This window comes from Scyliorhinus torazame, chromosome 1 (genome assembly GCF_047496885.1).
Source record: "Scyliorhinus torazame isolate Kashiwa2021f chromosome 1, sScyTor2.1, whole genome shotgun sequence".
Taxonomy (NCBI): Eukaryota; Metazoa; Chordata; class Chondrichthyes; order Carcharhiniformes; family Scyliorhinidae; genus Scyliorhinus; species Scyliorhinus torazame.
Window position 1 is genome coordinate 241334318 of NC_092707.1, and position 14575 is coordinate 241348892.

Sequence of the window (14575 nt, forward strand, 5' to 3'; positions counted from 1 at the left end):
GCCGCACGTGCTTGCAGTAGAGGACAGGTCCTGGAGCTGCCGGCCACATTGGGAGCGAAACCCCGGAGGTGGACTTCCTGGGGAAGGCAAAGAGACGTTCATGGGAAGTTTCGTTAGTCGCAGTGCAAAGGAGCGACCGAATGGAGTGAAGTGCGTCGGGGAGGACCTCCTGCCAGCGGAGACCGGGAGATTTCTGGACCGTAGGGCCAGCTGGACGGCCCTCCAGACCGTCCCATTCTCACGCTCCACCTGCCCGTTTCCCCGGGGGATGTAGCTGGTCGTCCTGCTTGAGGCAATGCCCCTGTTGAGCAGGTACTGACGCAGCTCATCGCTCATAAATGAGGATCCCCGGTCACTGTGGACGTAGGCGGGGAACCCGAACAGAGCGAAGATGGTATTGAGGGCTTTGAAGACAGTGGAAGACGTCATATCGGGGCATGGGATGGCGAAGGGGAATCTGGAATATTCGTCGACCACGTTAAGAAAGTATGTGTTTCAGTCGGTGGAGGGGAGGGGCCCTTTAAAGTCCACACTGAGGCGTTCAAAGGGGCGGGAGGCCTTCACCAGGTGCGCTCGGTCTGGCCGGTAGAAGTGCGGTTTACACTCCGCGTTGACCTGGCAGTCTCTGGTGACAGCCCTGACTTCCTCGATGGAATAGGGCAGATTGCGGGCCTTTATGGACTGATAAAAGCGGGTGACCCCTGGGTGACAGAGATCATCGTGCAGGGTCCGGAGTCAGTCCACTTGTGCGCTGGCACATGTACCTCAGGATAGGGCATCGGGGGGCTCGTTCAGTTTACCGGGGCGATACAAAATCTTGTAATTGTAGGTGGAGAGCTCGATCCTCCACCTCAAGATCTTATCATTTTAGGTCTTACCCTGCTGTGTGTTATTGAACAATAAGGCAACCGACCATTGGTCAGTGAGGAGAGTGAATCTCCTGCCGGCCAGGTAATGCCTCCAATGCCGCACAGCTTCAACGATAGCTTGGGCCTCCTTTTCGACGGAGGCGTGCTGAATTTCGGAGGCATGGAGGGTGCGGGAAAAGAATGCCACGGGCCTGCCTGCCTGGTTGAGGGTGGCGGCTAGAGCGACGTCTGATGCATCGCTCTCGACTTGGAAGGGGAGCATCTCGTCGACCGCGTGCATCGCGGCCTTGGCGATGTCGGCCTTGATACGGTTGAAGGCCTGGTGAGCCTCGGCCGTCAGGGGGAAAACGGTGGAGTGAATGAGTGGGCGGGCCTTGTCCGCATAGTTAAGGACCCACTGGCCGTAGTACGAGAAGAAGCCCAGGCATCGTTTGAGGGCCTTGGGGCAGTGGGGAAGGGGGAGTTCCATGAGGGGGCGCATGCGATCGGGGTTGGGCCCTAGCACTCCGTTCTGGACCACATAGCCGAGGATGGCTAATCGGTTCGTGCTGAACACGCACTTCTCCTTGTCGTAGGTTAGGTTGAGGAGTTTAGCGGTGTGGAGGAATTTGGAAAGGTTAACGTCGTGGCTGGTCGTGGCCGCAGATGGTGACGTTATCCAGGTACGGGAAGCTGGCTCACAGTCCGTACCGATCAACCATTCGGTCCATCTCCAGTTGGAAGACCAAAGTGATGCCAAAGGGAACCCTAAGGAAGTGGTAAATGTGGCCGTCCGCTTCAAACGCGGTGTACGGGCGGTCCACCTTGCGAATGGGGAGCTGGTGGTAGGCAGATTTCAGGTCCACTGTCGAGAAGACCCGGTATTGGGCAATCTGATTGACCATATCAGATATGCGTGGGAGGGGGTACGCGTCGAGCTGCGTGTACAGATTGATGGTCTGACTGTAGTCAACGACTATCCTGTTTTTCTCCCCAGTTTTCACAACTGCCACTTGGGCTGTTGCTGGCCTCAATAATACCTTCCCATAGCAGCCGCGAGACCTCAGACCTGATGAAGGTCCTGTCCTGGGCGCTGTACCGTCTGCTCCTGGTGGCGACGGGTTTACAATCCGGGGTGAGGTTTGCAAACAGAGAAGGTGGGTTGTGAGACCGCAGATAGTAAGGGGTGGTAGGGGCCCACCAAATTTCAGGGTTAGGCTCTGGAGGTTGCACTGTAAGTCCAGGCCGAGTAGCAAGGCAGCGCAGAGGTCGGGGAGGACGTAGAGCCGGAAACCGCTGAACTCTACGCCCTTGTGGTACACTCAAAAACAAGGCTTAGAGTGTAAACAGTATAGCAGGCTTTAATAAACTAAGAACTAGGCTAGAGCCGAGACGTGTGCCTACTGCTGCACTGCCCACAAGGCGGCCCCTTATATAAGGCGTTCCCAGGGTTCCAAGCCCGGTCTTAAAGGGGACATCACCTTACATGATGGCAAGGGTACAGTGTTACAGTAACCGTTCATCACAGCCCTGGATGGTGAGGGGGGCGGAGCAGTACCCCCGGATCGCCACGGATTGGGATCCGGAGGCCAGGGAGATTTTATGGTTAATGGGGTGTACCGTGAGGGAGCAGCGCCTTACCTTATAGAGGTGGATGGAGCTCTCAGTGCTCCCGGAGTCCAAAAGGAAGGATATCTTGTGCCCGTCGACCTTCACTGTCGTCGACACGGTACACGCGGTCACGAGGTTGTGCGGTCGGGACTGGTCGATCGTGATGGAGGCAAGACACGGCTGGTCAGCGGCGGTTGCAAGCGATGAACGGCCCGATGAGGTGGCCGACGAGCAGGGGTCCTGAGGCGGGGAAGATAGCGGCGCCCACGGGCCGCACATGTCCTGAGGCAGGCAAGATGGCGGTGCCCACGGGCCACACGTGTTGTGAGGCGAGCAAGATGGTGAGCAAGATGGCGGCGCCCCCGGGCCACACTTGTTGTGAGGCGAGAAAGATGGTGGCACCCATGGGCCGTACGTGGTCTGAGGCGAGGAAGATGGCGGCGCCCACGGGTCGCACGTGGGGGTTGCAGGGACAATAGCGGCGATCGAGAGGGCCTGGCACACAGCAGCAAAATGTCCTTTCTTCCCGCAGGCTTTGCAGAGCGCGGTCCACGCCGGGCAGCGCTGCCGTTGGTGTTTTGTCTGTCCGCAGAAGTAGCACTTGGGTCCCCCGGGGTTGGTTGGCTACGGCACGGCGCAGGGCTGGAGTTGGCTGGGGGCGGTCGCTGATGGGGTCCACTATGGGGTGTTCGCTGGCGGGGTCCACGATGCCCAAGAGAGGTGGGCCGTGCGGTCGGGGGCATACGCCTGTACATTGTGTGAGGCAACTGTGAGTGAGATCGCTAGTTTCGTGGTCACCGCGAGATCGAGGGTAGCCCCTTCTAAGAGGTGCTAGCGGATGTAGGACGACCCTAAGCCCATAACGAACACGTCTCTAACTAGCAGGTCAGAATGTTCAACGGCCGAAATGGCCTGGCAATCGCAGTCTCTCACCAGGGCGTGCAGGGCACGCCAGAAATCTTCCACAGACTCACCGGGGAGTTGATGCCTCGTGGACAAGAGGTGCCTGGCGTAGATTTTGTTGGTCTTCTGAGTGTAGTTCTCCTTCAGTAGTGCCATGGCCTCAGCGTAGGTTGGCACGTCCCAAATGAGGTTAAAGATATTGGAGCTCAGCCGCGTGTAAAGGATCTGGAGCTTCTGTGCCTCTGAGGGTGGTTCTGTCGCAGATCCAATGTCGGCTTCAAAGCAAGATAGCCAATGTGCGAAGGCCGACTTGGCGTTGTCTGCCTGAGGGTGCAGCTGCAGGCGATCCGGATTGATGCGGAGATCCATAGTTGTAAAATCTCTGCGTAATAAATTGATGCACTATCAATTAGGGCGAGACGAGAGTAGAGTGTAATCGAGGCTTTATTACGCAGAGATGTGTAGCCTCCCACCGCTACTGCCGAAATGGCTGCAGCTTGGAGAGCCCACACATTTATACTCTGCCTACTGGGCGGAGCCTGCAGTCAGGGATCTACCCCCGCACCTGTAGTACAGGAGCCTTACCGTAATACCCCTCGTATGCGGGATATACAATAAAACAGTGGTGACTACCACAATGAAAACTATGTACAAAAGAGGGACCAGAATCATCGTTTTGTCACTATTTCACACTGATGCTCCATCATGAAGACAGGGTAAGCATGGCAGTCGAATCCTATGATGTTTACACTACAGAAGGAGCATAAAGGAAGCCATTTGGTTCATTGTGTCTGGTTCTTTGCGGGATCAATTCAGAACTACCCCCTCTTTCCCCATAGCTCTGCCTCGGCCTCTGCTTCAAATTCTTATCCGATTTTCCCTTAAAAGATGCAGTGGTCTCTGCCTGAGCCACTCTGTGTGGTAATACAATCTCTGATCCAGCAATCTCCTGAATAAAGAAATCTCTCTCTTTGCTCTATTACTGACAATTTTAAATTATCAAGCCTTTGACACTGATCCATCAAGCAGAGAAAAACCTAGTTTTCTCAATCAAAAATCTTCATCATTTTAAGCATTTCCATTGGGTTAGATATTCCGCCTCATGATGCCAGAAACACGAATCACGATTGAGCGGAGAATTAGGCATCTGAGAAAAAGCGAGGTTCACGCCTGGCGCCGATTTGGCCGCCATGCTCCGGTCACTACACCGCTGCGAAAACGTGTTTGCGCCCCTTGCCGGCGGGGCATGCAAAACCAGCATTTGCATGCATGTAAACGTGATTAGCGGCTTGGACACTTCATGCTCCACCCTTCCATGATGCGCCACCACCTATCTCAGGCAGATGTTTTGCGGGCACGAATTACTATAGGTATTTGTAAATGGGGACTGGGAGCCATGGCTACAGAGGGGGATGGGAGGCTAAAAAACACTGAGAAACCATTGAAAACTGTCGGGCTTGCTGGGAAGTGGCTGTCAGGCCAGGGCAGTAGCGGGGAGCGACTTGGTGCCAAGTCCATGGATTCGGGTGATCCCCTCGAGATCGGGATGGTAATAATAATTATAATAATCTTTATTAGTGTCACAAGTAGGCAGGTGGTCCGGTTCAGACTGCCATTGCTGCAGTCTGTCTTTTAAATGCATCCCTTTGGTGCTACTTACAGGCTCCTGGGGCGAGATTCTCCGACCACCCGCCGAGTCGGAGAATCGCCGGGGGCTGGCGTGAATCCCGCCCCCGCCATTTGCCGAATTCTCCACCACCGGATATTCGGCGGGGGCGGGAATCGTGGCGCGCCGGTTGGCGGGCCACCCTCCGCGATTCTCCGGCCCGGATGGGCCGAAGTCCCGCCGCTAAAATGCCTGTCCTGCCGGCGTAGATTAAACCACCTACCTTACTGGCGGGACAAGGCGGGGTTGCCTTGTTAATTAGGAATGAAATTAAATCAATAGCACTAAACGACATAGGGTCAGATGATGTGGAGTCTGTGTGGGTAGAGTTGAGGAACCACAAAGGCAAAAAAACCATAATGGGAGTTATGTACATGCCTCCTAACAGTGGTCAGGACCGGGGGCACAAAATGCACCACGAAATAGAAAGTGCATGTCAGAAAGGCAAGGTCACAGTGATCATGGGGGACTTCAATATGCAGGTGGACTGGGTAAATAATGCTGCCAGTGGACCCAAGGAAAGGGAATTCATTGAATGTTTACAGGAGGGCTTTTTGGAACAGCTTGTGATGGAACCCACGAGGGAACAGGCCATTCTGGACTTAGTGTTATGTAATGAGCCAGACTTGATTAAAGATCTTAAAGTAAGGGAACACTTAGGAGGCAGTGATCATAATATGGTAGAATTCAATCTCCAATTTGAAAGAAAGAAGGTAGAATCAGATGTAAAGGTGTTACAGTTAAATAAAGGTAACTACAGGGGCATGAGGGAGGAACTGACGAAAATCAACTGGGAGCAGAGCCTAGTGGGAAAGACAGTAGAACAGCAATGGCAGGAGTTTCTGGGCGTAATTGAGGACACAGTACAGAGGTTCATCCCAAAGAAAAGAAAGGTTATCAGAGGGGGGATTAGGCAGCCATGGCTGACAAAGGAAGTTAGGGACTGCATCAAAGCAAACGAGAAAGCCTATAATGTGGCAAAGAGTAGTGGGAAGTCAGAAGATTGGGAAGGCTACAAAAACAAACAGAGGATAACAAAGAGAGAAATAAGGAAAGAGAGAATCAAATATGAAGGTAGGCTAGCCAGTAACATTAGGAATGATAGGAAAAGTTTCTTTAAATACATTAAAAACAAACGAGAGGCAAAAGTTGACATTGGGCCGCTCCAAAATGACGCTGGTAATCTAGTGATGGGAGACGAGGAAATAGCTGAGGAACTAAATAAGTACTTTGCGTCAGTCTTCACAGTAGAAGACATGAGTAATATCCCAACAATTCCGGAGAGTCAGGGGGCAGAGTTGAATATGGTAGCCATCACAAAGGAGAAAGTGCTAGAGAAACTAAGAGGTCTAAAAATTGATAAATCTCCGGGGCCAGATGGGCTACATCCTAGAGTTCTAAAGGAGATAGCTGAAGAAATATTGGAGGCGTTTGTTATGATCTTCCAAAAGTCACTGGAGTCAGGGAAAGTCCCAGAGGATTGGGAAATCGCTGTTGTAACCCTCCTGTTCAAGAAGGGAACAAGGAAAAAGATGGAAAATTATAGGCCAATTAGCCTAACCTCGGTTGTTGGCAAGATTCTAGAATCCATTGTTAAGGATGAGATTTCTAAATTCTTGGAAGTGCAGGGTCGGATTAGGACAAGTCAGCATGGATTTAGTAAGGGGAGGTCGTGCCTGACAAACCTGTTAGAGTTCTTTGAAGAGATAAAAAATAGGTTAGACCAAGGAGAGCCAATGGATGTTATCTATCTTGACTTCCAAAAGGCCTTTGATAAGGTGCCTCACGGGAGACTGCTGAGTAAAATAAGGGCCCATGGTATTCGAGGCACGGTACGAACATGGATTGACGATTGGCTGTCAGGCAGAAGGCAGAGAGTTGGGATAAAAGCTTCTTTTTCGGAATGGCAACCGGTGACGAGTGGTGTCCCGCAGGGTTCAGTGTTGGGGCCACAGCTGTTCTCTTTATATATTAACGATCTAGATGACGGGACTGAGGGCATTCTGGCTATGTTTGCCAATGATAAAAAGATAGATGGAGGGGCAGGTAGTATGGAGGAGGTGGGGTGGCTACAGAAAGATTTAGACAGTTTAGGAGAGTGGTCCAAGAAATGGCTGATGAAATTCAACGTGGGCAAGTGCGAGGTCTTGCACTTTGGAAAAAAGAATAGAGGCATGGACTATTTTCTAAACGGTGACAAAATTCATAATTCTGAAATGCAAAAGGACTTGGGAGTCCTAGTCCAGGATTCTCTAAAGGTAAACTTGCAGGTTGAGTCCGTAATTAAGAAAGCAAATGCAATGTTGTCATTCATCTCAAGAGGCTTGGAATATAAAAGCAGGGATGTACTTCTGAAGCTTTATAAAGCATTGGTTAGGCCCCATTTAGAATACTGTGAGCAATTTTGGGCCCCACACCTCAGGAAGGACATACTGGCACTGGAGCGGGTCCAGCGGAGATTCACACGGATGATCCCAGGAATGGTAGGCCTAACATACGATGAACGTCTGAGGATCCTGGGATTATATTCATTGGAGTTTAGGAGGTTGAGGGGAGATCTAATAGAAACTTACAAGATAATGAATGGCTTAGATATGGTGGATGTAGGGAAGTTGTTTCCATTAGCAGGGGAGACTAGGACCCGGGGGCACAGCCTTAGAATAAAAGGGAGTCACTTTAGAACAGAGATGAGGAGACATTTCTTCAGCCAGAGAGTGGTGGGTCTGTGGAATTCATTGCCACAGAGGGCGGTGGAGGTCGGGACGTTGAGTGTCTTTAAGACAGAAGTTGATAAATTCTTGATTTCTCGAGGAATTAAGGGCTATGGAGAGAGAGCGGGTAAATGGAGTTGAAATCAGCCATGATTGAATGGTGGAGTGGACTCGATGGGCCGAATGGCCTTACTTCCGCTCCTATGTCTTATGGTCTTATGGTCTAAAGCGGCGCGGGCGGGCTCCGGGGTCCTGGGGGGGGTGCGGGGCGATCTGGCCCCGCGGGGTGCCTCACGGTGGCCTGGCCTGCGATCGGGGCCCACCGATCCGCGGGCGGGCCTGTGCCGTGGGGGCACTCTTTCCCTTCCGCCTCCACCATGGTCTCCACCATGGCGGAGGCAGAAGAGACTCTCTCCACTGCGCATGCGCGGGAATGCCGTCAGCGGCCGCTAACGCTCCCGCGCATGCGCCGCCCGGAGATGTCATTTCTGCGCCAGCTGGTGGGGTACAAAAGGCCTTTTCCGCCAGCTGGTGGGGCGGAAATTCGTCCGGCGCCGGCCTAGCCCCTTAAGGTTGGGGCTCGGCCTCCAAAGATGCGGAGCATTCCGCACCTTTGGGGCGGCGCGATGCCCGACTGATTTGCGCAGTTTTGGGCGCCAGTCGGCGGACATCGCGCCGTTTCCGGAGAATTTCGCCCCTGGTTACTCACACTGCTGAGTGCCTGTATCCTTTGAATTCTCAGAAGGCCCCTGGTCATCTGCAGCCCACCCAGGCCACCCCTTGAACACCCTCATACCCCATCTGTTTCATCAAGGGGATGGGCGTGACCAAGCTGAATCATGTGCCCACCAGGTGTTTGCACTCCTCAGACACGCTGCTGCCAGGCTCTATCGCATTAACTCAGGCCCCAGTGGTTAGAACGCCCACTAGACCGGGAATTGCTCTGAAGTCACGCCGGCAGAGTGCTGTCCATTTGCATTTCTTAACTCTCTTACCAAATAGCGGCCCCAATGGGAACGCATACCATATACAATTCAGTCCCAGAGTCAACACTTAGGGCGTAATTCAACTAAAAAGTGTCATTTTTGGCTAGTTTGGTGGGATCCTTCTCACCAGCTTTTTGGGTGAGATCCACACTGCTATTCAGCCACACTTAGGGCACAATTTACCAGCCACTTCCTGCCTTAATCACGATGGGAAGGGGACGGTAGATTCCGGGAGAGGCCTCTCCTGGGATGCCCGATGGTCGTTACGCTTTGCGAGATTGAACGAGATCTCGTAAGACGTCGTGATCTGGAACCTGCCCACAATGAGCGGGACCAGACTCGCATTGTTAAAAGAGCTTAAAAGCTCACTTAGCTATGCTTCCACCAAATCTAACCAGCGGACAGCATCTATCGACCTCACAAAAGAGACCCCAGCAGGGCACCTTTTAGCACTGGTCCCCACAAACGGCACTTAGGGGTTTCTCCCAAGGTGATCAGCCTCTGGCCAGGTTTACACCTTGGCACTGCTGGTGCCACCCGGGCTCCTTGGCGCTGCCAAACAGGCACCCTGGCAGTGCCACCTGGGCACCCTGGTGATGCAACCCTGGCACTGCCAAGGTATCCAGGTGGCATTGCGGGAGCCCAGGGACAAAACAGAATGTTGTTGAATAGTGGAGTCATTCGCGGCGCTTGCTAATCCCGCCCAGAATGGACTCTTTTTTGAGTTAAATTTTTTTGGGGCCTTAGGGAGTTTCTCTCTGGTAAAGTCCACACTTAGAAATCTTTTCAACACTGGGAGCTGAACTCGATGGTGAGACCAGCTACTCAGAATTCAGCCCGCCATTTTGATAGGTGCCCCTATCTCTCAGTGAGCTTGAGGGTCCCCCACACCCCACACCCATGGGTAATGTCACTCCCCGCTTATATGGGCATTACTCCACATCCCCCAAATGTGGAGCCCTGCTATGGGGTCGCTGAGGGCGACACTTTTCAGGCCTCCTCCCTTTCAGGTCCTCCCCTGAACTTTTATGAGACTCCTTCATACTTGCCCTTCACCGCCCGAAACCTCCATTCCCCTCATCCCCCCTTTCATGGGCATGCCCCCCCCCCTCCCCCCCTCAGGCCCAGACACTTAGCAGTACCATCCTGGCACCCAGAAACCCTGGCCTGCCACTCAGGCACCCTTACAGTGCCCCTGCAGCCTGGAGGTGCCATCTGGGCATATTGGCAGTGCCAAGCTGGTAATGCCAAGGTGCCAGGTTGGCACTGTCATGGTGCCCAGGTGCCACCCTACCCTGTTCCCGACCACCCAGGGGTCTCCAAAGGCCTGGAAGTCCCCCTAGGTGCCATTGCGCTTGATCCACATTTGTGGGTCCTGTACTAAACAGCGCCTGGTTGAAGCCTCGCTGGCGAGGCCGTTAGCTCCTGGGTCCCGGGAGAATACGGTGCAAGCCTATTTAAATGAGCCTGATGGCTCATTTAAATATCCTGATCTGCATCTCGCCCAGCAAAAGCTCGTTAAATTGCACCCTTAGTCTCCCAAAGGGAGAATCCTGTCAAGTAATTTTTTCAGAGCATTACTTTGGCACCCTTCTCAGGAGCCAGCACTCTATTCGAGAATGTCTGGCACCCTTTGGCAGGCTGAGGTACATCTATAGGAATTAGGTGACTCCACTTACTTTGGTAGGGTCAGTGCCAGTCATGATAATAATAATCTTTATTGCCATCACAAGTAGTCTTACATAATAATAATAATCTTTATTGTCACAAGTAGGCTTGCATTAACATTGCAATGAAGTTACTGTGAAAATCCCCTAGTCGCCACATTCCGGCACCTGTTCGGGTACACAGGGAGAACTCAGAATACCCAAATTACCTAACAGCACGTCTTTCAGGACTTGTGGGAGGAAACCGGAGCATCCGGAGGAAACCCACGCAGACACGGGGAGAACATGTAGAATCCACACAAACAGTGACCCAAGCCGGGAATTGAATCCGGGTCCCTGGTGCTGTGAACCACTGTGCTACCATGGTGCCGTCCATAGTAGATGCATCTGGCACTAACATCAGGACGTTAACCCTAGAATCTATTGGCTCCAATATAAATGAACACAAACATCTTCCTTCATTAAATTCCTGTTATCGTTCACGAACAAACTGAAACTAGATATAATTTTGAATTCCATTTATTGAATTTTTCATTGATGGAAGCTAAAACTAGACTGTCCTGGGCTGAATTGGCAAAGAGCAATGAAGCAGTCATGAATAGCAATGGGTTGATTAGCAGTTCAGAGTCAACGAGGAGTGTCAGATAGCAGCAGTGGGCAAAACAGTAAAATGAGCAGCAGTAGTATGGTGTGGACGATATTGGAATAACAGTAGAACACTGTGATATTGTAAAAAAGCAAGAGAGTCACGATCTATTTGGGGATCTGAACTTCCTGAAAAATAAAAGCTCATCCAATGTTTGTGTTTCTCTCAATTCACAGTGTCTCTAACATGAAGTATAGTCAATTGATTAATTTCATGTCAAAGAGGGTATATATTACACCTTAATTCCTGCTATAACTTGAATTAGGCAATCTTTTTGTGTCTTGTACAATAGTACAGACCCAGTGTTGTGTGACTGCCTAATAGAAGCTCCCGGTTATTAAAATCTCAAACATTGCACTGGATTATTTACAACATAAAGTTTACAAAGATTTTCTTATCTGCTATCAGAAGGCAAAATAGACAGTTCTCATGTCACTGGATACACTCGGTAATGTGCATCCTGTATGACAGCATAGGATTAGAAATACTACTTGTGGAAGTTGCCAAGGAAACAACCGAACAACCAGGAGTTTCCTGGCATTTCAATCCGAAACAGATCTTCATTGTTACTTACAGTTACAGGTGCAAGGCCACCCAACACCACTCAGCTCTTTTTTTACTGCTGGTCTTGTTTATAAATTAGCCAGACCATACAAAGATTACCAGTCAGTTGAATATGAATTTATGAAACCTGCAAGTGGTTCTTTTGAAAGAAGTAGGTACACTGGGCAGAATCCTCCGCCCCCCCCCCCCCCCCCCGCTCGGCCGGGTCTGAGAATTGGCACGGCACCGCGCGAATCGCGTCACGCCGCCCCGACACCGGTACGCAATTCTCCGCAGAGCAGAGAATCAGCGGCATCGGTGCCAGCGTGGTCGGTGCGGCGCCTGTTGGGGTATGTGCCGACTCTCCGGCCCGAGCCGGCACGGGCCTGCACGCCGATTATTCGTCCTGGATGGGCCGAGCGGCTGTCACACAAAATCCGAGTCCTGACGGCGCCCTTCTAACATCCTCTCGGCTGGCAGGACCTCGGCGTTGAAGGGTCCGGGGGCGGCCTGTGGGGAGGGATGGGGGTCCGGCCCCAGGAAGGGGCCTCCGTAGTGGCCTGGCCTGCGATCGGGGCCCACCAATCGGCGGGCTGGCCTCTCTGGCTGGTGGCCTCCTTTCCTCCGCGCCGGCTCCTGTAGCCTTGCGCCATTTGGGGTCAGGGCCGGCGCGGGGAAGAAGGCCACTGCGCATGCGTTAGTTGGAGCCGGCCCAACTGCGCATGCGCGGACCCCGCGGCGCCGGGATCAGCAGCTGGAGCGGCGTGGGCTGCTCCAGTGCCGTACTAGCCCCCTGTGGGCCGCAGAATGGGGTCCCGGAACGGGCGCCGACACTAGAGTAAAACACTCCCGTTTTTACGCCGACGTTGACTCTTAGCTACCCAATGGGAGAATCCCGCCCACTATTTATAATGCCGAGCTGGTACACCACCAGATCACAATGTTACTTTTTTCCTTCATGTTTTTCTTTTAAATTCTAGTCAATACAGGAGATGGCATTGACTACAGCCAACAGAAGAGAGAAAACATTGGAGACCTGATTCAGGAGACTCTGGAAATCTTCGAGCTGTATGGAGGAGAAGATGCCTTCATTAACATCAAGTACATGATCCCAACTTATGAGTCATGTATTTACAACTGAACCAAATAAACAGGTCTGAAGAAATATGTTGTATTAATTTATATAAGTAAGAATTATGTAAGTCTAAATGCATCAATTACACCATCAAATGGACCACAGCTGTGTTCTTGTTTCCTTTATTGTTTCTCAACAATTGTTTCTCTTTGAGCATGTGCATTTAAACTGCTGTTGGACTCAAACCTCAGATGCTCTGAACAATAAAAGCAATTTTCATACATAACTCAACGGTTCCTATTCTGTTCAGCCCACCCTGTCACAAACTACAAACAAGGGCTTACAATGGTACTATTGTCGGTGAATATAGCACTTCAGCTGAACTTCAGGTAAGCAACTATGACTGTTATGAACAAATGAGCAATGGTTTTGAATGACTGTAGACCATAGCATATTAAGTGGACCCGGGGTATAAGATGACCCCTGTATTTGGATGCCAAAATGCATGTTTAGGTTTATACTTTGTGTAGAAGTTAAACTCCACCACCTTCCCAACCAACATTTTTCAGCTAATCAATGTATGTTTAAAGCAATACTTATATTAGGAGTCAGCCTCAATTTTTCAGCTCAGAAATACATGTATAGGACTATACTTGCAAGTTGGATGTCCACACAGGATGCTCATATTGACCAACGAACATAATTGTTTTTTGTATTTCGAAATGGTGACCACCTAGCTAACACCAGCGGTTCACGTTTTATACTCAGCGAAGGATTTTTCAAAGTTTCAAAGGTCAGCTTAAACATTGCGATCGCCAGTATTTTGTTTGAGAGGACATAAATAGTATTTGACAGTCATTAAGGAATTCAAGAGACACTGGAGATGATGCCTCTCAAAAGGAAGTGCAATTCTCTCCTTAACATAACATAGAATTTACAGTGCAGAAGGAGGCCATTCAGCCCATCGAGTCTGCACCGGCTCTTGGAAAGAGCACCCTACCCAAGGTCAACACCTCCACCTGATCCCCATAACCCAGTAACCCCACCCAACACTAAGGGCAAATTTGGACACTAAGGGCAATTTATCATGGCCAATCCACCTAACCTGCACATCTTTGGACTGTGGGAGGAAACCGGAGCACCCGGAGGAAACCCACGCACATACGGGGAGAACGTGCAGACTCCGCACAGACAGTGACCCAAGCCGGAATCGAACCTGGGACCCTGGAGCTGTGAAGCAATTGTGCTATCCACGATGCTACCGTGCTACAATAATATTTCTAAACTAATGTTAACCACCAAAACAAATTTATGAAAAGGACCAAATATCTTGAATTGAGAAATTTAATGTGGTTCTTTCAAACCCGGATATTTTTGTCAATTTTCTCCCTTCTTTCTGTGGTTTTTTTCACTGGTGAGCAATGAGAAATTCAGCGCTAGAAGCTAACATGGACCTCATGTTTGCCAGGATGTATCGCTATGTCTGCTTCACAAAGGCTTGCATAGCAATTGAAGCAAAGGAGCTGGAATTGATCGGATTTCTGGTGAATGAATTCATATCACTGGTGCTACCACGTCCTACCATGTTCACACAGAAGGGGACAGTGAAAAACGTACCTATCCCATTTCTGGAAGAATTTTCAATAGACCAAAAAAGGGATAGAAATCCAGCATAACCAGGTCAGACCCCAACCTTAAAATGTTGGTCCTACTTTCCTTCCTTATCAATGTAGCTGCATGCTGAGTTGACTGTGGGGCCCTCAGGATGATGAGTGTTTATAGTTTATATCATTGACTCGGATTCAGAAATTCAAAGTAAAGTGGTCACATTTTTGCAGAGGATACTAAACGAGGAAGGTAATTTGATTCCGAAGATGCAGCTCGAGAAATGCAAAATGCGTCAAACAAAATATACATAG

The 14575-nt window shown here is 50.7% G+C and overlaps 1 protein-coding gene across 2 annotated transcripts in view; it reads left to right on the forward strand.

The window, feature by feature from the left end:
- The window catches only part of LOC140419803 (parkin coregulated gene protein homolog), a 671928-nt gene extending 658986 nt beyond the window's left edge, over positions 1–12942 (forward strand). For both annotated transcript variants that reach the window (XM_072503824.1, XM_072503816.1), the window contains one exon: positions 12562–12942. In XM_072503824.1, coding sequence (XP_072359925.1) covers positions 12562–12722 — 161 coding nt within the window. In that variant the 3' untranslated portion in view covers positions 12723–12942. The remainder of the gene's footprint in view (positions 1–12561) is intronic.
- The last annotated feature ends 1633 nt before the right edge of the window (positions 12943–14575 follow it).